The sequence below is a fragment of the Bos indicus genome, chromosome X (genome assembly GCF_029378745.1).
Source record: "Bos indicus isolate NIAB-ARS_2022 breed Sahiwal x Tharparkar chromosome X, NIAB-ARS_B.indTharparkar_mat_pri_1.0, whole genome shotgun sequence".
NCBI lineage: Eukaryota > Metazoa > Chordata > Mammalia > Artiodactyla > Bovidae > Bos > Bos indicus.
This window is the reverse complement of record NC_091789.1, coordinates 62786589-62813765: the sequence shown is the minus strand read 5'-3', so window position 1 is coordinate 62813765 and position 27177 is coordinate 62786589. Positions and strand designations below refer to the sequence as shown.

The window sequence follows — 27177 nt, the reverse complement described above, 5'->3', positions numbered from 1 at the left end:
GACTTCAGCATGCTGACAAGTCTCAGGGGCCTGGCACTTGGGAAGCTCACTGTTTCACTGTTGTAGCTATTCCCCAGTGTCTTTGGCAGCACTTTCTTCTTCCTCCTCCATACATCCCTGCTGGAATATTAGTGGATTAGGCCAGAGCTGGTCAACAAATATGTGAAAGAATACTGGAAAGATGAATGGATGGGGGACAAGGGATGTCTGAAGATGCAGCAGGCTAAGCCCTGACTCCACTACTCAGTAGCTGTGTGACTTTGGGCACATTACTTTCTGCTCCAGTTCCCCCAGATGTCAAGTGAACGGTGTGGACTAGACGGTCTCTAAGTGCTTGTGGCTCTGGCATTTTGTGACTCTGTGACTACAGGGGGTCTTGTTCTCAGAGGAACATCTATTGTGCTTTCTAACATAATGTAGCATTAGCTTGTCAACTTCATGAGGCTGTTTTGAGTGTCCGGATAAAAGATGTGAAGACCCTTTGGAAATTCTATGAAGAATCATATAAAACAAAGATGATATGAATGGTTTAAAGGAAACTTTCCCCCAAAGATATCAGATAGTGATAAAAACGAGAGTTCCATTTGAATGAATGTTAAGGAAAGTTACAGAGGCCTTAAAAACAGGCTTTGTTGTTGAGATATATGCCTCGAGAAAGTACGCAAATCAAAGAAAGTGATTCTGTAAACGTGTGGTTGAGCAGCTAGGCTGCTAGGGTTGAGGTCCTTGACTTTTCTTCCCAACCCCCAACCCCTTGGCAAGGGTACCTTAAAACCCCAGAGAAAAAGAGGCAGTGGACTGGGTTGTACCTTTATCTGTCACCATCACGCATCTACTCCCTGAAGGCTGAAACAGAACATTAAAACCAGTATGGAAGGGAATGGGTCATCCTGACCCAAGAGCCGCTGCCTTGCATGCTGGTCTGTACACTTGTCCAGTAGAAGCAGCAGCTATATGTGTTTGTCTTAATGTTCTCCTCTCTCCCCCCACCCCCATTCTTCTCTTTCATCTCCTTGCAACATTTTACAGTTTTTCCTTCCTTACCATAGTAGAGGAAGAAGAGGAAGAAAAAGAGGAAAACATCCAGAAGCTGGGAGAGGGTGAGAAGAGAAGGAAAAGAAAGATGAAAAACATATCGCTTGAGTCAGTGGAGAGGGCTGGAGTCTTTGACTCCCTCTTCCTCAGCAGGACTGAGTTAAGTTGATCAGTTGATTTTGTACCTCATCTTCAAGACTGACTTAATTCTTTTATCCTTTGTTACCCTTCGTTGCCTGTCAGTGACATCTGAGAAAATCATAGACAGGCCATCCAATAAGAACCAGCATGTTAGCTCTCAGCAGACCTGCACCAGCTAGCACTAACAAGAGTTTAAGAAGGGACAGTAATCTCTTAGCATAGGTAAGACTGAACCGCCTCACACAGCACATCAGTGAGAGTGACACCATATGTTTCGCAGTTTACAGAGTTCAACTTATAGATTTGATTACCATGGAGAGAAGGAAGGGAAAAAAATTGCATGACTCTTGTGGTGAGTATGAGGGAGCTTATTCATTCATGTTGGAAAAGCAAAGTTAAAAAATCAGAAACAGGCCTGCCAGTCTAGATATGTCCAAGACTAGTACTTTGGTAACGCTATTATGACTTTCAGTAGATTAAATTTCAAATTGTGGAAAGGCTTCAGAATAAGGGAAGGCTTAGTGTCCCACTAATAGGCCTTATTAAATTTAGATAAAACAGATGTTTTTCAGTGACAGCAGCTCTGAATCACCAAGATCAAAATTAAGAAAGAGCAAAAACAAGCCAAAACTTTCACTAAAAAAGTACTATTTGTCTTCGTTGCAGAACCTGCCCACACTTATAACCTACAACATCCAGTTAAACCCCAAGAGAAGCCTCATTAATTGGGGGAAAATTCCTTAGAACTGATTGAATGTGCATATACCGAAGTTGATTCACTAACATTCTAGAGGCGGTGCTGTGAAAACAGAATGGAGCTGTAGAGGCAGGCTGTCCAGAATTCAATTCTTACCTGCTTTAATGACCTTGGGCAAGTTGCTTCATCTCACTGAACTCAGTGAACCTCAGTTTCCTCATCTACAAAATGGAGTTGTTTTGAGGACTCAACAAGATAACACATGTCTAGCACTTAGCACACAGCAGGCACTCTGTAGGTATTAGCTCTTTTGTATTGAAAGCTCTTTTTGCTCATAGTGTCTAAGTATATCAGAACCAATTTCTTAGAATTTGATTAAGAGCTTTAGATTAGCAGTCTCCTAAGAGCAGTACATCCAGACCATCCATTGTGGAGTGGGACGAAAAGATTAGAAATTCTATTTATGATCTTTTACATAAAATATAAGAAAGTACTGACACTCCATTCATATTTAATGTATGCATTGACCCTGGTGCTCCCATTTGGTCTATGTCAGTGGGTCATTGTCGCATACTCTAAATTGAGGGATCTTGAGGAAAGTCTGAGAACCACGATTTGCTGGGAGTTGATGGTGGCACACTACTTCTTTCAGTCACTTTTGCAGTATGTTGCAGCGTATTTCAGTTTACGAGCCTGGTTAAGTAGATGCGTGGTTCTTAGTATTATCTTCAATTTGTGGTTTCTTTGCAGGAACCTTCTTAAGCCATTTGACTATTATGCATAGGTTGGCTATAGCTAGTTAAAGCCACTCAGGGTAGACAAATGGCTTAAGAACATTCCTGCAAAGGAACAGTGGAGTGATGATAATAGTCATAATATAAGCACAAAGCAAGGACAAGAAAAAGGTGGAGCTAGCTGCCACTTCTGCAAGTCACCTTGTAAATTGGTTGGCCAAGTCATCAAGTGAAAATGAATATAATCTAATTGGACCTGACAAGATGTCAGCCCCCCAAAGAAGGAAATTATCAAGAACATTATTTGAAATATGTATTTATACCCACTATGTTCAACAGCAAACTTATTCTGAGTCTGTACTGTGCTTTGGATATATTCACTGTACGTGACTGTGATACATACTTTGTAAATAAATATACATATTGAGGATGTATGCTCAGACTTCTTTTACTGATAAGAATGCTCAATCAAAACAGTTTGGAGACCACTGGGTGAGATGAGGAAAGCATGGAGCTTCTCATCTCTCATCCTGTGTCTGCTGCTTAGAGAGTGTTTACATTTTTTTCCTAAGGATTTTGCTGGAGCATAACCAGTAAGATAGAGAATAGCATATCTAAATCCATTGAAGATAAATTGAGCACAGTTCAGGGAATTGCATCTCTTGGTAAACATTTTTTTTATATGGAAGTAAAAAGCCAATCCCTGCCCTGGAGATTTTTTAAAACCTAGCTCAGGAAAACTAAGAGTTACATTACAAAGCAACATATGAATGCATGGCTGCAGGATAATGGAAATTCTTGATAAAGAAGTATGTTGCTCAATGTAATAGACGTCTTACTAGAAAACAAAAATGTGTATACATTTAATTTCTGTGAATTTACCTGCAATTCTGGGTCATTTGGTAACCAGTAAACCAGTAGCAGAGAGTGTAAACAGATCCTTCCAGAAAAGACATTAACCTTGCCTAACCTTGCCTCTCAGCCTTCCTATCAAACTCTTTTACATGTGTTCATGTATTATTTTGTAATCTACTATTCTTAAATCCTCTGTGGCTCTTCACATAATAAAAGGCATACTGCAGATGCTTAATAAATATTTTGAAAGTGAAAGAAAATGAAGGGTTCTCAAAAACACCAGAACCTGAAAGCATAGCCATTATTCTCTTTCAATGGTCACAGCAGTTCCTAGAGCAGATAATTTGCTTTGATCTTCTCATAAGTTTGAAGGGTCAATCTTAGTCCTGAGGCTCCATTCCTGTCACCAGAAACATGACATGGAGGCAGCCCTGTGGGTATAAACTTAACAAATAAAACCTTGATGATGGCGGGGGAGGGGCACTACTTACTGAGCCCCTGGTGTATGTAAGGCACTTGTGCGGGTATTATTATTTTGTTCACTTGTCACAGTAGCTCTGTGAGGTAGGTACTATTAGTATCCGCATTTTATAGAAGAGGAACTGGAGGCTGGCACAAGTTAAGAGACTTAACCAAATGTCACAACTAGCATGCAGTGGAGCCACAATCCACATGTAGTCGTTTCTGATTCCAGAATCCAAGCTTTTGATGATTCTCCTGTGCTGTGTTCTATAGGACTGTGAAATAGGGCTCATATGTTAACGATGACTTCAATTTTGCATTTTTCAGAGCTATTTTTATCAGTGGTAAGTCACAGGGAACTGTTGTTACACCTTGGAGAAATGCTTCTGATGACCTTGGGAAAATGATGCTTGTTCAGGGTTGTAGAGGTTTTTCTAGATTCTCCAAGAAAGGCAATAAAATTGACATTTGATTCAATTTAGGTAGTTGAATTGAAAACTGAGAGGTAGTTCAGTTTTATAGTATACAAACTTAGAGAACACAGGGGTCAGATCCCCTGAAACTTTGAAAGTCTATGTCAGGTTATTTTTGTGTTACATTCTCTTCAAAGTAGAGATAATCTCATGTTTTCAAATTTCCCAAGATGGAATCTGTTGGTGGTCATAGTGTAATCTGTTTTCCATACCTACAGATTTTTTTTTTTTTATTGCCAAGACTATATTGAGAGTACTGTTCCAATACTGTATAGTAATGAATGGCCTAAGTCATATTGAGTCTTAACGATGAACCTGAGTCATGCAGAGAAAATTATGTCCGTTATACTCTGGTAGAATATATTTTAGAAGATTTCCATCAGAAAAATAATTAAAAACCAGTTTCTAGCCCTTCATTTCTAAAAACAGGATCAAGTAAACCCAGAAACTCTGCAGGGAAAGCATCATGTGGACGCTACATGGAGAGAGAGGAGGAATACCTGCCACATACACCAAACATTTAGCCATCTGTTTCTTCACATGAAGAAATATCTTTTATTGATATTTTCCAGTTGTAGTTCTGCTCCACTAAATCAAATTCACAACCTTGTCTCATAATTTACAGGTGAGGAACTTGTGCTAGGAGGCAGATTCTTGACAATATTGCTCTGATCATCACAGCATGTAGCCCAGAGAGTATTTTTCCTTCCTGGTGGGCAGCTGTGGCCATCTCAGAAAGTAGAGCCTTTTAAGAATTCCAGATTAGAGCATAGAGCAATTCAAGGGCTTTAAGCCATTCAGAGGACAGTAGGTGATAACAGACTAAAGCCTCTGAATCCTATAGGATAGGAGCCAAATAACTTACATGAAAACCTTGAGCACCCACCACTCTAGATCTCCCTCTCCCTCCTACCCTTCCATTCTTCCATCCTTGCGTTCTCTCTCTGCCCCTCTGTGTGTGTTTTTTTAACTTTCTTTGCTGCCCACTTCCTTTTTCTGCTTCTAGTTTTCTCTTCCTCTCCATTTTTATTTCTTTCTATATATTTTAATTTTCTTTTCCTCCTTCATATTTTCTCTTTCTTTTGTTCCATGCCCTAGTTCTTTCCTCCACTCCCTGCTAAGTACCCATCCTATCATGCTTAGAAATACATATTACAATTAATAAATTATAGTGTTAATGCTCATTAAGCAGCAAGTAGATTGTACTCATTACTCTAAAAGGGAAAAACATGTCCCAATTAAGTAAACATTTACATGTGGCTTACAATTAAAATTTTCCTTTCTTATGGGTCTCAAGTCTCACCAAAATGAGGTTCCCTTCCTCACTCCTTAAGCATGACCATGTCCTTTGTTGTTCCTCTCTACATTTAGGTTTGATGAATGATCACTTACTTTTTTGCATTCTGCTTTGTGCCTATTTATTTATTTTTGGACCACGGGAAGCTAAAATTGATACTTAATGTGGAAGAGAGGATATAGATAACTTTTCAGATTTGGGCTTAGGATTCTAATATTCTCAGCTCCTGGAGTTTAGACACGTCACATGTCCATTCTGTTCTAGAAGCTCTGATGAGGAATGGCAGAATTTCCAGATAATTGAAACCCCTTGTGTAAAAAGCTGTTTTAAAAAAAATTTTTTTTAATTAATGTATACTTGATTTGCTTTTCTTCACCTGTCCAAACAAGGATTTTAAATTTTGGTTATTACTTCCTTGTCTTGGAAAATGATTGCTTGTAATATGAAGCCTTTCTCAGTTTGGTATCTTTCCACTGGTTAACTGATTATGGTCATCAGTGTTTTAGAAAGCAAAAGAATGAATGAATGAGTGAATGGCTAGCTATCTAGACTCACAAATAATTTCTGTTGCATGCTCTGTTGTTTGTGATGAGCCTTGCCATATCTAAGGCTTTGTCTCTTTTCAGCTGTTTTTTTCCCCCCCTCATAGTTTCCAGGTACTGTCACAAACCATGTGATTCTTTGATAGCTAAGCTCCTAATACTTTTTTCTTTAATGTTCATTTTCATTAAAGTGCTATTTAACATTAGATATTAACTTTGACAGATGTTATTGCTGCTTCTCAATTAGGTGGAATATATTCTTGGGAAGATGCCAATTTGAATTGAATATATTTGAATTTGGTATTGAATCAAACTGTTGTTTAAACCTTAGCCATCCATCATATGGGTGATGGAGCAGCCAACAGATTTTTGTACATAAGTGTTTTTTTTTTTTTTTTCCCTAGCAATATTTAAACATTAGAAAATGGCTTCCTATTGTAACAAAGAGAACTTCATACAAATTTACTACAAGATCTCTTTCTTTGTCAGTTCTTTAAATTGGCACATACTACTTTGGTATAAAATGCTTTCCATGGACAGTATTAATATTTAAAAATCTTTTTTGTTCCTGCAGATTTCCAGTAGACAGGACATCTAGCTCTATTTACCCTTTGGCTACTAGTGAATGCTGTTAAATTATTATTTATCTTTTTTAGGCAGAGGCACTGCAGGTATGAGATCAGAATTGCCTAGTAAGGCAAGCATTTTGTTTTAAAATAAAAAAAAAAAACCTCATAATCCTGTCAAAAGTAGCAACTAAGGAGTGGATCCTAGAAAGAATTGTGAACTTGCATCAGAGAATCTGGGTTGTCCACCTACTTGTGTCACTAACCAGCTGGGTCAACCTCGAGTAAGTCACTGCCTGACTCCCCATAGCATACTGTCTCTAAAGGCTCAGCTTCCGCATCGCATATTCTATATACAAAAGGGAGCAGGGCCAAGAGAAGCTGAACCTCTTGTTTATCAGCCATCTACCCCAGTCTAGCAGCTCTGAGGTAGTCTCCAGCCGCATTTTTTCATCTTTTTAATAATCCCTTAAATCCTCGCTAGGCTTTCATCGCTTGTTCTTTTCCCTAGGAATTTGCATTTAGAGATACTGAGGGCTTCCTGCCGTTTGGAATTTGTCTATGTGCATGAATTTAATGAAAAGTTACCAATGAAAAATGCAAGAATTAAAAGTCTTGTTTGAATGAGTGTTTTTGTAAAATCAGACTGTTTACATCATGATTAACATACCTTTATTAGTTCAGTGTTTTGAAATTAATACATTTGAGTGTCGTATAGCAAGGCATGATTGTTATTTTATCTTATTAGCCATGCTGGCATTCTCCCTGGAGAAGGAAATGATAACCCACTCCAGTACTCTTGCCTGGAGAATCCCATGGACGGAGGAGCCTGGTAGGCTACAGTCCATGGGGTCGCAAAGAGTCGGACACGACTGAGCGACTTCACAGAACAGAACAGCATTCTCCCACTCACTCTTTGATCTAAACATTTTTTTTTAAGTCCCTGGTGAGTAAGCAATAGACTCCATATCACAAGGAAAGCTTCCTAGCCTGGTCCTCAGTTGCACTTGAAAATTTTGTTGATTTGAAATAGTTTGAATTGTACTGAGCTAAAATATACCTTTCACTGGTTTGCTAGGAAATAAAATAATAACCTGCCTCAGAGTGTTGAGAAATTAACTGTATGGCAACTTCAACATGTGTATTTTTTAAATATATATGAAAGCTAGAGCTAGATACAAAAATCTCTTCATTAAAGGAGACCTAGTACTATAATGAAAAAGGCAGACAGTAGAAGTGTTGGCGAGAATGTAGGGATATTGGAACCCTTGTACATTGCTGGTGGGAATGTAGGATGGTACAGCCACTATGGGAAACTATTTGTTGGTTCCTCAAAAAGTTACACAGAATTACCACGTGACCCAGCAATTCGACTCCTAAGTATCTACCCAAGAGAAATGAAAGCATTACTTTCCACAAAAACTCATACATGAATATTCATAGCAGCATTATTCACAGTAGCCCAAAAGCAGAAATAACCCAAATGTCCTTCAACAGATCAGTGGAAAACAAAAATGTGATATATCTATAGGATTGAATATTATTGTTCAGTTCAAAGGATGATGTGCTTTTACAAAAGGTATTAAGCTGGCACTAGTGGTAAAGAACCCGCCTGCCAATTCAGGAGACATGAGACCAGGGTTTGATCCCTGGGTTGCGAAGATCCTCTGGAGGAGGGCATGGCAATCCACTCTAGTATTCTTGCCTGGAGAATCCCATGGACAGAGGAGCCTGGCGGGCTACAGTCAATGGGGTTGCAAAGAATAAGACAGGACTGAGCAACTAGCACATACCGATACATGCTGCAACATGGATAAAACCTCAAAAACATTATCCCAAGTGAAAGAAGCCAGACACAAATGGTCACATAGTGTATGATTCCACTTATATAAAATGTCCAGAACAGGCAAATCCATAGAGGCAGAAAGTAGATTAGTGCTTGCCAAGAGCTGGGGGGAGGGAAGAATATGGACTGACTCCTAATGGGTATAGGGTTTCTTTGTGGTGTGATGAAATATTTTAAAATTGGATGGGGTAATGATTGTACAATTCTGAATATACTAAAAATCATTGAATTGTGTACATTGAAAGGGTGAATTTTATGGTATGTGAATTGTATGTCAATAAAGCTGTTTTATAGGAAAAACATTAGCAACTATATTACTATAATTATTTGAAATTATAAAAGTGTATTAAAATTACATTTCTCCCGGGGCTGGGAGGAGGGAGGAATGGGGAGTTAGTGTTTATTGGGTACCTTGTTTCAACTGGGCAAAATGAAAAAAGTTCTGGATATGGATAGATGGATGGTGGTGGTGGTTGTACAATAAGTGAATGTATTTAAGCCCAGAGAAATATACACCTAAAAGTGGTTAAAATGGTAATTTTTATGTTTTGTATATTTCACCACAATAAAACCTATAACCCTAAATATAATATTTTATGTTATTCTAATGTATGAGGCTTTTTACCCTCTCTTTTTCTTTTTCTTTTCAAAAGGAAAACTGAAAGTGTGTAAGTTTGGATTTTTATGCATGGGATTCTTCTGTTTTTTACAACTCCTCTCCTGGGTGGGGTTGGGGGGGGTGTTATACACATATCATATATGTCTTTATGTTGGCTTTGAATAAGAACTTGAAAATATTTCTTAAAACTTTATTTGCCAGTTGGAAAATAAAAGAAGCCAACCATAGGAAATTTATGTTGTTAAATTATGAAATAGTGAAATGCTATTCTTAGAGTATGAATTATCACAGATTTCCTGATTTTCTTGGTTAATCTTGGCTCCTTGAATGGGGAAAACATGTATGCTCTCTGTATAACATCTCTGTCTTTCTGTAAGCATTTTCCTCTGTATGGCAGGACAGAACGAGCACCACAATGTATCGAAAATACTTAACAAACATAGGGTATATTTGTACAGTACAGTGAGTGAGTTTCTGAATGCAAAGGAAGGAATGGAAAAAAAGAAAATCCAGCAATGAGGAAGTCACTGAAAAAGGAATTAAATTATTTCCAAAGGTCATGGAACTTTGTTATGACCCAAGCAGTTTGTAGGCTCTAAGTTTGTAACCTCTAAGGATTAATCTGTGAAAACATTTTCTAAGCCTGGCTGTGCTATACAGGACATTTGAAAATCGACAGCACAAATGCCATTAATACAGTGGGTAATCAGAGGTGTGTTTGTTTTCTTGACCAGGAAGTGGTTTCTTTTAAAAGTACAGGAACACACAGTGCCTCTGTGTGTGTGTCTTTGTCTTTTCTGTCTATTCTACTGTTGCAGGAAGAATTATGATCTTCCAACATTTTTGTCCTTTACAGTGAGGTTTTTCTAGAATTTGGCACTGTGGTATACTATCCTTGATTACAGGATTCAATCAGAGTTGATGTACTCAGAAATCCATTGATGTGATTAATGGTCTCCTAATCATAATTTTATTTCCGAAGATTAGCCCTATTTTCTGAAGTTTCACAGTTTTTGAGTAGAATCTTGAATTCTCCTTTAGAGGGGGCCTGAAATCTTTGTACTTCTAGTCCATAATTTGCATGATAATTTTCATTTTCTTTGATTTCTTTTGCTTGAAGAAAATAACATTTTTACCTTTTTTTCAACTTTTTATACGTTGTTCTATGGTAACTGTCCAACCTAGTGTGAACCTTTTTTTTTTTTAACATGAAATATATATATATATTTTTTTTCCTACCAGTGCTAGATACAGAATTCTTCCCCTAAGTTTCCACTGCTCTGGTTTTTATTCTCCTGAAAAATCAAATAAAACATTGTCAAATTCTACAAGTAACAGGGAAGTATACAAGGAAATGACTATACAGGAAATGTAATTGATCATTCACTCTTTACAATTGAATCGGTTACAGGATTGGCTAGTAAACATAATCTGCTGAATGAACAAAAATAACTTCTAAAATCTTTGGAGTGCTTGAATGCATTTGGAGATTTTGGCACCTTTCTCACCTTACTGATTTTTTTAAGAAATTCTTACCTTTTTCAAATGATTGCATTTGAAACTAGGAACTCGTATCTAGTGACTGTTTTAATATTCGCTTTGTTTTCAACAGTGCCCTTAAAGATAGCCGTTTTCCCCCAATGACAAGGGATGAGCTGCCACGGCTGTTCTGCTCAGTGTCTCTGCTCACTAACTTCGAAGACGTCTGTGATTATTTGGACTGGGAGGTAAGACAATAGAGAATTTTTAAAGAAAAAGGAAGGTAACTTCTGAGTAATTGTTTAAAAATTAGGCCCAAGATAACTCTTTTGTAATGGAGATGGAGATAACATGGATAAATAAACCTCACAGCTGATCAATGAAATGTGAGTGAAGGAGTTTTTCTTTTCTTTTTTTTTTTTGAAGGCAAAGTACCTTATGTTGTTTAAATACCCCAAACTAAATTTGCTCTTCATTTTTATCCTATTAACTTCACTACAGCACCTCATAAAAGCTGTTAACAAGTAGTAAGCAGGATTGATTAGAATTTATTTCTCCTCTCTGGTATGACTGCCACCAAACAGTTAGGTAGTCAGAGGATATACCACAGTAACAAGCAGCAAAAGGGTTAGGATAATACACCAGTGGGGAAATCAGCTCATGGTAACAGTGGGGTATTGGTTAACTACAGGTAAATCATGCTAATTCATTCTTGGCTACCTTAATCTATGTACTTGCACACACTAACAAGTAAGAGTATATCTAGGGTATCTCTGTGCATTACAATTATCATAGTAGCCTATATTGATCATCTTTTTGTTCTTCTTTAGTATGTGGGGTTGAGTTGTTAAGAAACTTCAGATTCTCACCATGATTTGTTTTGGTGGTTGGGTGGTGTTAGTTGAGTGTATATCTATGAAATTTTATACGTGAACATACCCATGTTACCTGACTGCTTACTGTATTCCAGCCATGTGCCTCATGCATGCAAGTCCTGAGATTTGGTCCCTGCCATAAACATCTTATAGTCTAATAGCAGAGAAAAGAATTATATACAAGCACAAAGAAATTAAGTGGTATAAGAATGAAGCAATGGGAATTCAGTGATACACAGAGCATTCATGTGCATACAGATACTCTAGACTGTATCATCATGATATGTTTAATTCGACTGCCTTGTTAGAATGACTATCCCCCATGGTAACTGAGATATTTTTCTCTGTGGACAGGCCACTTTCTTGACAGTTAATTTTATTTTTGTCCCCCCCTCACTTCTTGTGATACCCTGGACAATTTACTCCACTGTGTTTCAGTTGTCCACATACAGAAAAAAAGACATTTAGAAAGTTCTTAATCTTCATTGAAAAAAATCTCCGTGATATAAATATTGTTGTTATGTGAGAGCTACTTTAAAAATTCTTCAGAGAGTAGCATGAAACAGTTCCTTTCTGGGGTTTGTGGTAGGGTTTTCTTTGAGGATTATTAGAATATGAAAGCATCTTAAGATTTTTTTGTAAAGGAAAAAGTAAAATTTGTTGATAGTGTTGATCCTGGCAAAGTTGGAATGTGAAAAACCTTTTATAGAATTAAAATATTCCAGTCGATCCTTTTCTCTAAGTTTTATTGTTCCTATTTGAATTTTTCTTAAAGAGATATCTACCGGTATTACAGAAATATCTCAGTACTTTATTTTTAAGTGATCCCAAATCATATTCCTTACTTATTAACAAATATTACAATTTGGGTCATTCTTATTGTTTTAAGAGTACTGCTTCCTCTTCTCTAGCTAGACTTATATTTCTGCTTTCTGTATCACAGGGCGCTATGTGTGTATTGGTAGGGATGGGAGTGATAATAGCAGAAAGAACCTGAGATCTAGGGGGTGACCGGGCTACAAAAACATTCCTACCTTTACTTACAGCCACTGAGTTGGAAGTACAGTTCAGAAAGGGTGCATTTGTATATGCAGAAGTGTGCACGTGTGATATGTACATGAATGTTTATTGCATAAATGTGTGTGCATATGTTCTCGGGGAAGGAAAAATGGGAAAAGCCAACAGTTGCTAAATAGGTATGGGTAAGCACACCATCATTTTCTTTAGTCCACATCGAGTAGTGTCTACAGCTAAAATGAACCTAGATATTATTGGGCTTGTATGTTCATAAGATGTATTATCTTTCTGTTGGGAGGGTGAGAGGTAAAGCACTTAAGAATTGGTACTGTGTACTCTCTTAGGGTGTATTCATCCTCTCTGATCACCATCTGCCAGTTTGAATTTCTAGAAGATTCTATATGCTTCTACTTGGCATTATATATTTAATACAGCCCTTAAAGTTTAAATATTGATGTCTATTTGGTGATGCTTTTCTGTTAAAGAAGCAACAAAAAATATACATATATTTTTGTACTTTTAATATATAAGCATTTGAAAGTGACTTAAGTACTGTTAGAATAGCTATGCTAAGAGGAAGACTGTCATTTTTCAGTTACTTCATCATAGTTTAAAGTATTTAGCATAAGAGAAATTTGTTCCCAAAGAATAAGGATGAAAATTACATTTTTAAAAAGAATGTGATTTGGCCTTTAAAAAAATGTACCATAATCAGTATTATAAAGATTATCCTTAACAATTCTGAAAAAAGCATTGCTACTTTAAACGCAGAATGCCAAAGTAGAATTAAAGAAAATTTTTAAAAAGCATATATCAGTAACCTTCCTCTGCTAAGTATATACTCCAAAGAAATGAAAACAGATGTTGAAACAAAAACTTGTACATGAATGTTCATAGCAGCACTATTCACAATAGCCAAAAGGTGGAAAACAACTCAAACATCTCTCAACAGATGACTGGATAAAATGCAATATAGCCATAGAATTGAATATTATTCAGCCATAAAGCAAATGAAGGACTGATACATGCTCCAACAGGAATGAGCCTTGGAAACATTATGCTAAGTGAAAAGAGCCAGGCACAAAGGCCACATCCTGTATGATTCTGTTTATAAGAAATATCCAGAATGGGCAAATCCATAGACAGCATATTAGTGGTTGCCAGGGGTTTGGGGGGAGGGTATGAATGGGAAGTGACTACCTAATGGGTACAAGGTTTCCATTGGAGGTGATGAAAAGCTTCTGAAACTGGATAGTAGTGATTGTTGTATAACATTGTAAACGTACTTAATGCCACCTATTTTGTACACTTTCAAGTGGATAAAATGGTAAATTTTATGTGATTTTATCAAATAAAAAGGTACATGTGCATATGCATATATATGTATATATTTTAAACTACTGTCCATAATAATATAGTAATTCTAAAAAGAATAAAACTTTTAAAATTCAAAAAATATAAAGAAAGAGCTGCAAGCCCTTTGGAATTACACCATTCTGAGATAACTGTTAATATTTTGGAATTCTTTCTCTTAATTCTTTTTGTGTCTTTGTATCAATAAATCTACATATTTGTTTATGTAACTGAGATTATATTAAATTTACAGTCACTATTAAAAAGATTATAGGGAAGTCTGTTATGGTTTATCTTTGTATATATGTTAATTATTGTTTGTGGAGTTCCTTTATGAGGAGTCAGTCTATATTAGGAAGGTATACATTTCACTTTGAGAAATTTCACACTGTCAAATAAGTATTAACTTTTCTTCTAGGAATGAAATATCCTATTCACCATAAGTATCTAATTTTAACATATAATACAAAGTACTGTGTATGTCTATACCAGAGGGGGAGACAGGAGTTGATTACGGAATTTCAATGGAAATTTTTTAAGTCAGGGATTGATCGGTAATGAGTATGTTTTATATAAGCAGAAGCCTCGAACATAGGGCTTTTCTGGTGGAAGTACAGTTTGAGAGTTGACCCCCGCTGGTGAAGCGTGTTACTGCAGTAGAATTCCTAATTAAAAGGACGAAAATGCCCAGATCAAAGCAGGAAGAGGGCAAAGTCTGGAAGTCCCCAGGGATAGAGTTAGGTAACTTCAACAACAAGAAAGACATCCCTGTGATCGTGAGGATGAGGGACGTGACCCGCGGTAATAGACACCTAATTTTCAAAGGATCAGGAACAAGTAAATTGCCACAGGGCTGGCAGTTACTCTCTTCTTTAGCCAAGGTTTTCAACTCAGCCTATTTGGGATCTCTCTTTTGGTAACATGTCTCTAATTTTATGAGACCTTTAGTAGGAAAATAGGACTTACATCAGACTTTTAGAGGCTAGAATGCTTCTATCTGATAATGTGAAGAATGCATGATAAGTGGTTTCACAAGTGGATGTAACTAATTTTCAAGTCACTGTTGAATTGACAAAATGATCAGTAATGCTTCCATCTGTTATATTTCCTCAAAATAGTTATTATACACTTAAAATGAAAGTGTCTACAGGTAGCCTCTCAAGGAATCTGTATAGTCATTAAAAACAACAAAACCAGCCACCAAAGGCTTGAAAGACAAATTGGAATAGTGTTCCCTCCCTTCTGAGAATTGCTGATCACTGCCCACATCATGATCTACTTACTACCCTGATAGGTATGAGAAGAGTGAGGAGTGATTGATCTGGGCGGGGGTGGGGGTGGCTGGGTGGGTAATAATTAACTGGTAAGTTGAAATACCTACCTGCAAGGGTAACATGGTTGTTAAATGAGGAAAATTATATCTCTAGGGAGATATCTGAAGTGATCTGCCTTGTGTTTGAACACAAAAACTTACCGTCATTGTTCTATATTCTTCAATTGACAACACTCTTAGAATTCTGAGTGGCAGGATGGCTGACAGACATGGCGCTTTAGAAAGGGGAAAAAAAAGAGCTCATGCAGCATGTTGGAGTCCTCTGAAATGATAGGGAGCCTAGAACTTGTGTAGTTACACTGTTTGGGAGCCATGTTTCCTTTTAAAGATCTGGAAGAAGATAAAACTAGTGACATCATACTCCCTGGAGTTTGACTCAAGGGGTGATTTTAGGTGTGTCATCTACTAGCTGCCCATTTTCAGGACTATATAAATGAATAAGCCTTTTGTTTGTAGAAGAACTTGTATAGCAAGTATGCTACCAGTGATTCTGTGGGGAACTGATGCAGCAATTTGCTGACGGATGTCAAAATATTTTATAAATTGTAGTCAGCCATCTTTTATCTCTGCTTTAGAGACAAGATCATTTTGAAGGCATGAGGAAGACATGTTTTCTGTATTCTGAAGTAGACCCGTATATCATATTTCAATAGATTACTGATACTGTCACAAACCATAAGGCACTTTTTGCTATATGCAGCTTCCTGAATCACTGACATCTCACGGGTGTATACAGTTGTCACTTGTGGCCCTAAGGCAGACTGCTTACATGGAATCAACTGGGCTTGGGTGGGGCTGGCCAGCATGATTCTTACGTGGTGCCAAAAATCTGTCCCCAGACTATAAAGGTAGACCTCAAGTCCCTCCTAGTCTTACTCTGTCCCCAAAGCACCCAAGCTTGTTGAACTCTTAGTACCCAGAGAACAGTACTTCACTTTAAAAAGCAAGCTCCAAAGCACACCTCTTAAATGATCACAACTCCATTTCTGACGTGTTCAGTTACAGTTAATAATGGGGAACTTTTGTAGCAGCCTTCATGAGAGTAAACAGATGAGATGAATAAATCAGCTACCGTCATTATCTCGCATATATATTTTTTAGAAGTTCATGTTCTTCTTTTCACCCTGTCTCCCCACTTAAAGGTTTTACATTTTTCTGGCTCCTATTAATGTTCCACTGAAAACAGTGTTTCCATTCATATACAGATGATTGGCATGACTCACGAAGTCACCAAGTGGAATGACTTCTAGTGGTACATGTTCTGTCAACCCCAGACCCTTATTTTTCCCAACTCTGATAGACACTGTGTTTTGCTTCTCTTCTAACCTAAGATTTCTGCCTTTTAAAAAAATACATAGGCTTCATCTATCTAAGAAAATGTTTTTCACTGTATTTTCTCAGGGACCTTGATGTGGTTGTGTAAGATGTCACTGTCGTTAGGATGATTTAGTCTCCATCCTGATGCTCTGCTTTGAATGTTTTTTCAAGTGCTGTAGAACATTGGGAAAGGAATGCTTCACACTTCTGGCCACCTAGAAAGAATTTGCTGTGAGTCAACAATTCAACGTATCAGAAGCCTAGTGAGGAAGCAAGCCGAACAAAGTAAAGTAACCTCTAGAAGGTGATTTAATGCATAAAATTTTCTATTAGCTATTGATGCTGTTAGTGAGATGGGCTGCCGTAGTCTATTGTCAGGCCTCCTCCATTCACTTCCAGCTTCTCTCCCAGGGCGTTGTTTGGTGGGGGAATTTTTTCCTTCTTCCTCCCTTAAATCCATAAACTCTTCCAGCCCTTTTCTTGTAGTAGTTCCATTCAACTACTCTTTCCTGTACAGGTTGCCTCTGTGTGTGTATCCCTAGCATTTGATAAAAAGAGAGTGCTGAATTGTGGAAATGAGGGGACTTGGGTTCTCTTCTTAACTGCCACTACCCAGGTTGCTGCCCTTTCTGGACCTCTGTTTTCTCACCAGGAAGTTGGAAGAGTTGGACTAGATAATTCCTAAGGTCTCTGTGGATGCTGACAGAGTGTGACGCTGTGACACCAGTTTTAAAAATGGCTGTTTTGTTTTACATCCAGGGAATGAATGAATGCTAGCCATTTAGAAGTCATAAAAGGTCCCTAACTTTTAAAATGGCCATTGCCAACTTAAAGTAGGCAAGAAAGTGAAAGATTGTCCATTTTCTAAAATTTTGCATTCTAAATTTATTTTTCCTTCTCTTTAGGAAGAAGCATACTCAATGCTAAACCATAAATGCTTCTACTTTATTATTGCATCATACTCTAAGTCAGCATTATAGGTGTAAATCTAAATTAAGCAAATATATTAGGGACTGATTATTCACTTTACAAATAGATAATTTCATTTGCAGAAGAACACCCTATAGGGTTTCTTTACTGTCTTCCTCATGACTTTAAGATTAATTTATTTACATAAGTTCAAGCCATATGTAACTTTTTAGGAACAAATCTCTTTTGTAGAAACTGAGTAAAACCATATTGAGTCAGGTACTCAGTGTACATTTCTAATGTGTATAAGATTTTTCTCAGTTTCTTACCAGGCAAACAACATTTTTATATTGGGTACATTTTCAAGAGGTGTTTTTCCCCTCAGCCTTTGAAAAGCAAACTAAAGCAGATCTCTAGATTTTTTAAAAAATGTATAACTTTAGTTTCCTTGTCTGTAAATTCACTCCCTTCCTCATCCCCTTTTAAAAAATGGTAGGAATGCATTTTTCCAACTTTTGACGAAAAGCAGGCTTTTTATTTAAAGGTCACCTGTGTTGCCTGAGCTTTCCTTGGAAAGCTTCAGGATGTTCAATTTTTAAGGAATGCTCATTATAATTAATCATTACAGAGAATGGGCTTTTTCCCCCTTAATTGCACTCTGAGCTGTCACTTGTTCCCTGCAAAACCTTAGAGTAAGAACAGTTTCTTTCATTGCAAATGATGTATAAACATGTTAGGCTTTATAGCTTTTCAAAGCACCTCTTCATTAACTATGCTTTATTTTAAAATTTTAGCTAATTATTTAAAAGTTCATGGAGATGATTATTAGCTAGTCCAGGTATTTTCCAGGCAAGAGTACTGGAGTGGGTTGCCATTTCCTTCTCCAGGGGATCTTCCCCACCCAGGGATCAAACCCAGGTCTCCTGTATTGCAGGCAGACGCTTTACCCTCTGAGCCACCAGGGAAGCCCCAGGTATTTTAGAGCTATGCATTTGCTGTGTGTTTGCCATTAGTTAAAATAAATGTTATCAGATTGTTGTTCAGTGGCCTTTGTGAAATAAATTGGCAGCTTTGTGTTCCTGATAGACAAGATGTCTAAGTCTCCTACATGAATCAAAATTGGCAGTAATTGGTCTTTTGGTAAGCTCTGCAAAAGCCAAGAATTGGTCCATGGAGACTGAACATTTTTAAGCTAAAGATTTCTAATTTGCAGGGATTTTAGAAAAGAACAATACATACGTATTTTGATCAAGGAGACCTTTGCAGGTGTTTTCACAAAATAACAACAGGGGAAAAAAAACATCTCAGCTGAGGTGGAGGGTGCAGTAGAGTTTTTAAGGTAGAATATACTAAAAGGTTACCTGTGCCTAAGTGAAGGCTTTGCAATCAATTACCCTTTTTGTTTATTTTTGTAATATTTTTTACAAAGACAACTAAGGGAACTGGTCAGATAATGGATAAAAACAGCCTGATAACAGTCCTTGGTGACATCTCAGTTGGTTCAAGAGAAGGTTATTTTTTAAGTCTCACGAAGGCAAGAGCTGTCCCTAGATAGTACGAGGAGTACACATCATCTTTAGTTTCTCCTGTATAATTTTCAAAAGGGATGATTTTTGTAATATGCATGTACTATTCTTATAAATTTTTAAAAATCCATATTTATAATTTTTAAAGTTCACAGAAGTAAAAATTACTGAGAAGAAAAACCCTGAATTGCAGCAACACTGTTTTTAAAATTTATTATTTGGCCAGATTCTGAAGTGTTCATTGTTAACCATTGTTAAGTGTTAACTATCAATCAGATGGGCATCTTCAAAGCTTCAGACTTAACTTCTGAAGTTGATGGGTAGAGTAAAGTGATGTGGAATCACAGCTTTGGGAATTTGACGGGCAGGTTTGGACAATATGTAGTTGACTTTTTTTTTTGTAGTCAACATTATCAGGGTTGGGGGAAATGATTCATTAGGATCAGTACAAATTGTCATCAGCCCTTGTGATGAAAATGCTGATTTTTCTTGCCCAAATAAGAATTATTCTTGGTGGACAACCAAGTTTGGTGAATTTGCCTCTTTTATGTGGAATTTGCTTTCATTGGGGAGAGTAAGAGTCAGTGTGAAGAAGGGCTGAGCTGGGGATGGGGTAAAAGGTACTGTCAGGCTATGAGTTGAATGAGTTGAAGGTGCTGCGTTGTGGATTTTGTGCTTTCAGGCAAAATATCACTTGTGGCTTTATCCTAAAAATAGCAGAAATACCAGACTCTGGGTCAGACCCGTAGTTTGTCCAGTGCACTGTTTGTTTCTGTCTGTGGTGCCATGGGTTGTTTTGTGAGAGAGCCTCATGTATGTCTCCTATGATGCCAGCCTCTAAAGCTTAGGGGGTATGCCAAACATCCTGAGCTCCTCTCTTTAGAACATAGTCCTTTCATTCAGTTTAATGGAACTGGCACACTGAGCCTGGCAGGTCAGTCTTATGTGAATGACCAGCGACTGGCTGCTTTGTTAATTGCACAGCCTATTTTGCCAAATGATATTGGCAATGAAGCTGTGTCAGACAACCTCTGATTCTTTGACCTCCTGACATTTTTTATTTTATTCAAGGTGAACCTACTGAAAATCAGTGGAGTGAAGCTATGGCCATACCATTCATTACAGGGAGAACCCAACATTTGGTTCTGAAAATGGGGAAGAGTGGGACTAACAGGGACATTTGCTAAGACAGGATGAACCTGAGGAAGTAAATTGGTTTTGTTGGCCAGGATGTGATCAGGGGCAGATTTAGCTTTGAGGGTCAGGATGCGTAGGTAATTGTGGACCCAAATGGTCCAAGGCTTGCATGGAGCCTACACCACTTAGCCAGATCACATTTTATACTCACTGATGCTTTTAGCCAGATAACTCTTTGTTGTGTTTCAGCATATCTGGATTGTTGGCTCGCTGATTAGGCTCACAAGTAAAAGCGAGACCCTTTTGTAGTGCTGCTAGTGGATTATAGGATATTTTAGACTTTGACTATGCAATTGTACAGGGCATAATATGGACCATGTATTATAATGAGGAGGGGAGAGGGCACTTTTTTTTTTTAATGCTCCTGTGTTGAGAGTCACTGCATTAGGGCGTAATAGTTTTAAATGAAGCCACATTTCTAACAAGGGGTGAGATAACAAGGATAAATGAAATCTGCAGTCTAGAAGGTTCATTTTAGCCATTATTTATAATCTCTTCTCCTACCAAACCATTTTCCTATGTAGCAAAATTGATTAATTTGCATGTATCTCTTTTCCCTGTGCCCACATGCTCTCTGATAGAGGAATGAACAAATAAGAGAAATATACAAGAGAGGAAAGAGGATGAGGCCGAGGCCAGGGGGAGTTGGGGATGCATAATCCCCACACTGAATAATCAGCTCCAGAATAATCAAGATATATTTTAGGGTCCTAACACTCATCTTGATATTTAATCATTCTGGGCCATATTGAAAACAAAAGATTGTATAATAGCATTAATAAAAATCACTTGCTGTGGAAAGGTTCAGAATAAATATGGCTTTCTTTTTAACATGAAATAGGAATCTGTTGAACTGCTCTTCATGTTCTGTCACAGCACACACAGATACAGCTCTGTTTAATTCCATATCCTCTTATCTATAAGTCCTACATTTAATTTACTACCATTCCAGTTGATTTATAGCTTTGCTTAGTAAAAGTACAGCCTTGATTAAAAGGATATTATCACAGCTGATGGACCTTGAAAGCATTTTTCTCCCCAGACCTTCTAATAGTTTTGAAAATGACCTGAAGACTCCAATAAGGCTAGATTTTGCGTGTCTCCAGTTTTTGCTCACCTGGCTGTACTTTTGGGCGGTGGTGATAAAGGGTGTTGAGTGACATAGTTTTCCCATATGCTGACTCCCTATACATCCTAAGAAATGGAAAGTTACTGCGATAGTGTTTTCAAGCAAGTTTGCTTCAAGGACTCCAAGACCCCTAAGTCAGTTGCCCTCTTATCTAGCTGATCACTGCAGCTAGAGCCTTTGTCTCCTGGGATGCTGCTGGTCTAAAGGATTCTCCAGTCTGTCGAAGGGAGGAAGAATTCAATTGTTGTACATGACGGTTACATTTTGGAGTTAAAGCTGTGACAGATGCCTCCCTCCAACAATGCAGAATTAGTTTTGGTGCTCATTTCAGTGGAGATGACTTAATTTGCAAGGCCAGTGATTTTCCCAGGTTAGCCAGATTTGGTCATTCTCCACAGCAGGCCATTTTCCACTCTCCTGTTTTGATTGTGCAGTGTGACTATTTGGTGGTGTCTGTGGTTCTGGGAGCAAGGAAAATGCTGTTGCTCAACAGGTGAAAAAAGGCTATTATACTTTGATTCTGTTCAGAACATTATTAGCATTCTCCTGATTCTACTAGTCAGAAAAAAAAAAATGAGTCACTCTGGCTTTGGCTTTATATCTCTGTGGAGTATAATATTTTTGACATATGAAATAAGTTATTTCTCACAAAGGAATCACTTGAAAATCACCATACCTACAGTTCAATTTACAGGGGCTTTCGATTGTTCAGAATCATAGGAACACAAAAAAGAGTTAAAAATTGTAAATGTGGTACTGATTCAAAATGGGAGAATTTTGATAATTTTTTATATCTAATTTGATGGTGGGGCCTCCTCGAAATACAAAAGTAAATCAGTTTTATTCATGAATAATTTTTATTTTGGTCAACATGCCCTTCCAGTTTGGTCTTAGCGTCTTCATATCTATATATCTATCTCTCTCTATATATATCTTTATTAAGATATTATTCATGTACCATACAGTTGGTCTTACCTCTTTTCATTTTTAAATTACTAGGTTTTAAAATCTCTGTAATTTTTTTTGAAAAGCACAGAATGTACTCTATGAAGAAAAGATTTATGTGTAAATCACCTCCAATTTGCCTGAATCGTTTTTGTTTTTCAATACTTAGCCACAGTTTGTCGGTACTAGACTGATTATTAGAGGTTATCTAGTTAACCCAGAATAAAAATCACCTGGGCAGTTATTCTTTTTACAAACTGTACCTACGAACCTGCTTGAAATTCTGATAAACTTTGCAGCCCCCAGCCCCACCCCAGACCAATTAAACAGTACTGATTGAATCTAACATTCTCATCTAACAGATAGGGAAACATTCTTCCTCTCACAGTTTTGATGAGACACCTTAATAAACACCAAAATTCTTTTCAATTTTAACATGACAGGTTTTTGATAAATTGAGTTGAAGATGCAGAATTCACCTCAGTGAATGATAGCAGCATAAATTATTTATACAGTATGTTTTTAAAAACAAATTATGAAGGATCTGATATTGTTGAAGGAAAAAATTTCAAAGTCACTGATCAGAAAGTCAGTATACAGAAACTGTTGCAAATTTGTCATTGTCTCAATATTTTGTCAGGCCCTTGGGAGATTAGTAGATGTCCTTTATCCTGGAAATGCCTGATAGCTAAGCACTCATATGTCTTCTCAGCTGTCCATGGTCATTTCCCACAGGGGATGGGAGGCCTTATTGTGTTAGTTTTTAAACAGCTGCCTTGATTGCATTTTCAGCAGAAGGATATTCATAAGAATACTGATATTAGATAGAAAAGATATCCACAGAGATAGGCTTTAATAAAAAACATAAACTTCTCAGATCTGACTGGCTCTAATGGATGGATGTCTGAAGACCTGGGGGAAAAAATAAAATGGCTTTTCCAGAGGACTTCTTATTCCTGAAAAACTAAGAAATTTCAGGCTAAGTGCAGAAGAAGCAAAAGGCCTTTACATCCATACAGATGAATGGATGTAACCAGCTGCTCTGCAAAGAAGCCTCTTTCTCTGGTAAAAATGTTTACCTGGTCTTAACATCTTTCCTCCTCGACAACCTTAAACTCCACCTAGGAACCCTTGATCTATAGCAGCCATACATTTGGGAGAGCAGAATGGAGTTTGTTATACTTTGAAATGTCATTATCAATTTAGCTGTATATACTATTCTATGTGACATATGACCAGAAAGGACGGATTCCTTTTGACTGAATGCTAATCAAACAAAAAGTACATAATGTTCTTAAAACAGTAGCAAGAAATTGCCCTTTGCTTAAGAGACTATCTCTTTTAGGGCATCATCAAAAGTTTGTCTGTTTCACATAATAAAGTTATAGTGGTCTCTGGGTTAGTATATAAGAAACTATGTAAAAATACCCTGCCTCAAGGTAATTTGAAATTTTACTGCTCTTAGATTTGGCAGCAGTGTTGTAGATAAACAGGGTTTGCCACAGGCACACTTCAAGCCAAAATACATTTTTTTAGACATAATGGGTGACGATGCAGGATCTGGTTGTTAGATTTTTTTTGTCTTATCTGTGTTTGTTTATCTGGTTTCAAAGAGACTAGACAGTTTGGGAAGGGAGTCAGCTACCCCACAAGTTCTGGAACTCAGTCTGAAATGGTGTTTGCCCCTGAAAGCAGGATGGTTGCTTGCTGTCTCTCTGAAGTCGGTTCCCTTGGTCTAGTTCCTTATTGGCATGGGCTACAATTTGGGGGTGGGGGCAGGACGCTTGCCATTGATTGTCTGATTCTACACACAGCCCCAGAGTGGTGGTCCCAGTTCCAAAGAGTATGGCATACATAACCTGGTGCATGTTGGGCACATGTAAATCAACATTTTCAGTCTCCATGGCCATGATACTGGCCTTCAATCTCCAAAGTCAGTGTTTTGGAAAGAGAAGAGATATGCCCTTCCAAAAAGCAAGGGGAAAGGAAAAAAAAACCTGCATTCTCTGAAAGTTAAATTATAACTTTTTCTTTTTTTTTCTATGAAGAAGACTGTACTAATAAAACTGCCAATTTCTTTCAGGTGGGTGTACATGGCATTAGAATAGAATTCATCAATGAAAAAGGATCAAAACGCACCGCCACCTATCTACCGGAGGTTGCAAAGGAGCAAGGTCATTGTTGTACTTTATTTTATACCATCTGGTGAAGAATTTAAACAATTATACAAATTAAAATGTGCTATCTGACCTTGCAGTTATATCTGATAATTGATCACTGTCAGATTATAAGAAATGATTCGTCTATCACTGCCACTGCAATGTCTGTCTGAAATTGGTGAATTACACAGAAGTTGAATCTCTGTACTAAAGTTTGACAGCAAAAACATAAAAAAATAAACTTTCAAAAAAGGAAAGATTTGTAAAAGTTGGGCTTTTAGGCAATGGTTTGCTGAAAATTTGATGTGCCACTTTCCCATATTCCACTGTGCTATAGCTTTGTGGCATAATAAACAAGCTTTTGTTTGATGGGCAGCCACACACTTCATTGTCTTTATCAAATGTTTCCTTCTTAGGTGGTTGCCATTACTCATTCTGCTACTATTAAGACTGTTAAGTTTCCCGTGAAGATTAGGAGCACTGAGAATAAAGGAACTATTATAGTGTTTTATTTGTTCCTCATCAACAAATGTTTTTTGACTTTACATACATAGCACAAAGTTTAGGAACTACCAGTGTAACACAAAATACATTTCAGTCTGTAGTATCTTGTCCTTTCTAGCCGCTACTAAATTATAATTTCATGTTAGTTGAAATGAATATCTCTTCTTTATCTCATGGAGCTTTTCTTCCCATCAGAAAGCACGGGTAATTTGGTTTCACCATATCTGTTTAATATAAATGTGATATAGAACTGAAAAATTTAATAGTAAACCCCCAAATGAGTTATTAGTCTTTAAAGCAGCTCTCTGAAGATTTATTGGGGTTACTTTTGAAATTTTCATAATTCTGTAGTTCTGTTGACTCTGCAGAGCATACATGAGCTTGAGGCCCTGGGGTATGACTGTACATCCTGTGTCAGAACCCATAAAAATGCCTTTGAATGCTGCACACAGATACAAATGATTGACTCCAGAAGATACCATTAGACATGGCGATTACCATGAGTTAGTGTGGGAATCCTATGTCCTACTGAGTTGGCTCAATGAGTCTTTTCCCTCCCTTTTAAAGATGTCACCGTTAGAGGAGAGTACAGTGTTTATGGTTTGTTGCTGAGACACCCCTGAGAAGTTACTGCTGGCCTCTTAGGCTCTGTGTCTTGGAATGTGGTTGAGATAAAGAAGCTGGTATTGCGAGCCAGCAGGGATAGCTAAAATTGAAGGTGTGCCATGGTATACCTGCTCCTGTACAGGGTGAAATCTTGGCCCTTCTGTGTGCCTGTTTTTAGGACCAAAGGGTTTGATAGCGGTTGGTGACAGTGATAGCTGACCTCTACAAAGTCATTTTGTATTTAACCAAAGGTGCTTATTACATGTGCTTGACTGGTATTTTATCTGGTCTACTCTCCACAGGATGGGACCACATTCAGACCATAGACTCCTTACTGAGAAAAGGAGGATACAAAGCTCCGATTACTAATGAATTCAGGAAAACCATAAAACTGACCAGGTACAGAAAGCACTGCCTAGTGCAGGGCTGACCAATGTATTTTGATGTGCATACCTGTAACCTTGTGTAATCTTTTCTCTAACTATACTTGCTTCTTTTTTCTGAAACAGTGAAATGAATGGCAGGGCCATTCTGAGGGTGAATACAATGGAACTCTGCTCGACAGTAAAGCCTGTATGATGTATGAGCCCATCCTTCCCATCTTAGCTCTGTGTGATTAGTCTGGCTTTGTTAAAGCAAGCCTTTTGAGCCTTTAGACTACGTTACTGAAGAAAGTTACCGGAGTTTATTGGTCAGCTTTTGACATGCCTTAGCAGGACCCCAGGATCCTGATAAGCAGCCCTCAAATTTGAATTTCACTTTAGAATCTTGGCAGTGACAGAAAGGTTGCTGAAAAAAACACAATTGAGCTAGACTCACAGATGCTGAATGAATTTCTGCAAGGGCTCATAGGGGTACTGACTTAAAAAAGGAAAGTATCAAACATTTTAGGAAAATGGCTTGCTGTTTCCATTTCTTTTAATTCTGCAAAACCACACTGAATGCCTGTAGTCTAAAAATGAACTATTCTCAACTCTGAGGAGTTACAGTCTAGGAGAATAGAAGGGCATGTGCAAAAATAATTATTACTAGAAGGCAAAATATGATGGATGGTATGAGATCATAGAGTAGGGAAAGAGGAATTCCAAGAGGGGGTTGTGGATAACAGAAAATTTCAAAGAGGAAGTAGATTGGAGGCTGAGTATAAGAATTCTACTCATTGAAGAATGAATAGAATATTTGACAGGTGGGGAGAGTGGGGGAGGAAAGGGGTTAACTTAAAGAGAACTTCCTGAGGGGCTTCCCAAGTGGTGCAGTGGTAAAGAATCCATCTGCCAATGCAGGAGACGTATTATATGCAGTTCGATCCCTGGGTTGGGAAGATCCCCTGGAGGAGGAAATGGCAACCTACTCTAGTATTCTTGCTGGGATAGTCCCCTGGACAGAGGAGCCTGGCAGGGTACAGTCCGTGGGGTTGCAGAGTCAAGACACAACTGAAGGAGTTGAGCATCAGTGTACATAGAGAAGGAGGTCACCAGGGAGAATAAGGCCAAGAAGGCAGAGAGTAAAAGTTTAAACTCAACTCTGTAGGCAATAGTAGCCACTGACAGGTTTTGAACAG

The 27177-nt window shown here is 37.7% G+C and overlaps 1 protein-coding gene across 4 annotated transcripts in view; it reads left to right on the top strand.

The window, feature by feature from the left end:
* Positions 1 to 27177, top strand: part of AMMECR1 (AMMECR nuclear protein 1) — a 116037-nt gene that overhangs the window by 82993 nt on the left and 5867 nt on the right. For all 4 annotated transcript variants that reach the window (XR_011565225.1, XR_011565224.1, XM_070783920.1 and 1 more), the window contains exons 3-5: positions 10880 to 10994; positions 24431 to 24521; positions 25919 to 26015. Coding sequence is in view for 2 of the 4 variants with exons in the window: in XM_070783920.1 (XP_070640021.1) it covers positions 10880 to 10994; positions 24431 to 24521; positions 25919 to 26015 (303 nt within the window). In the remaining 2 variants the exon portion in view is untranslated. The remainder of the gene's footprint in view (positions 1 to 10879; positions 10995 to 24430; positions 24522 to 25918; positions 26016 to 27177) is intronic.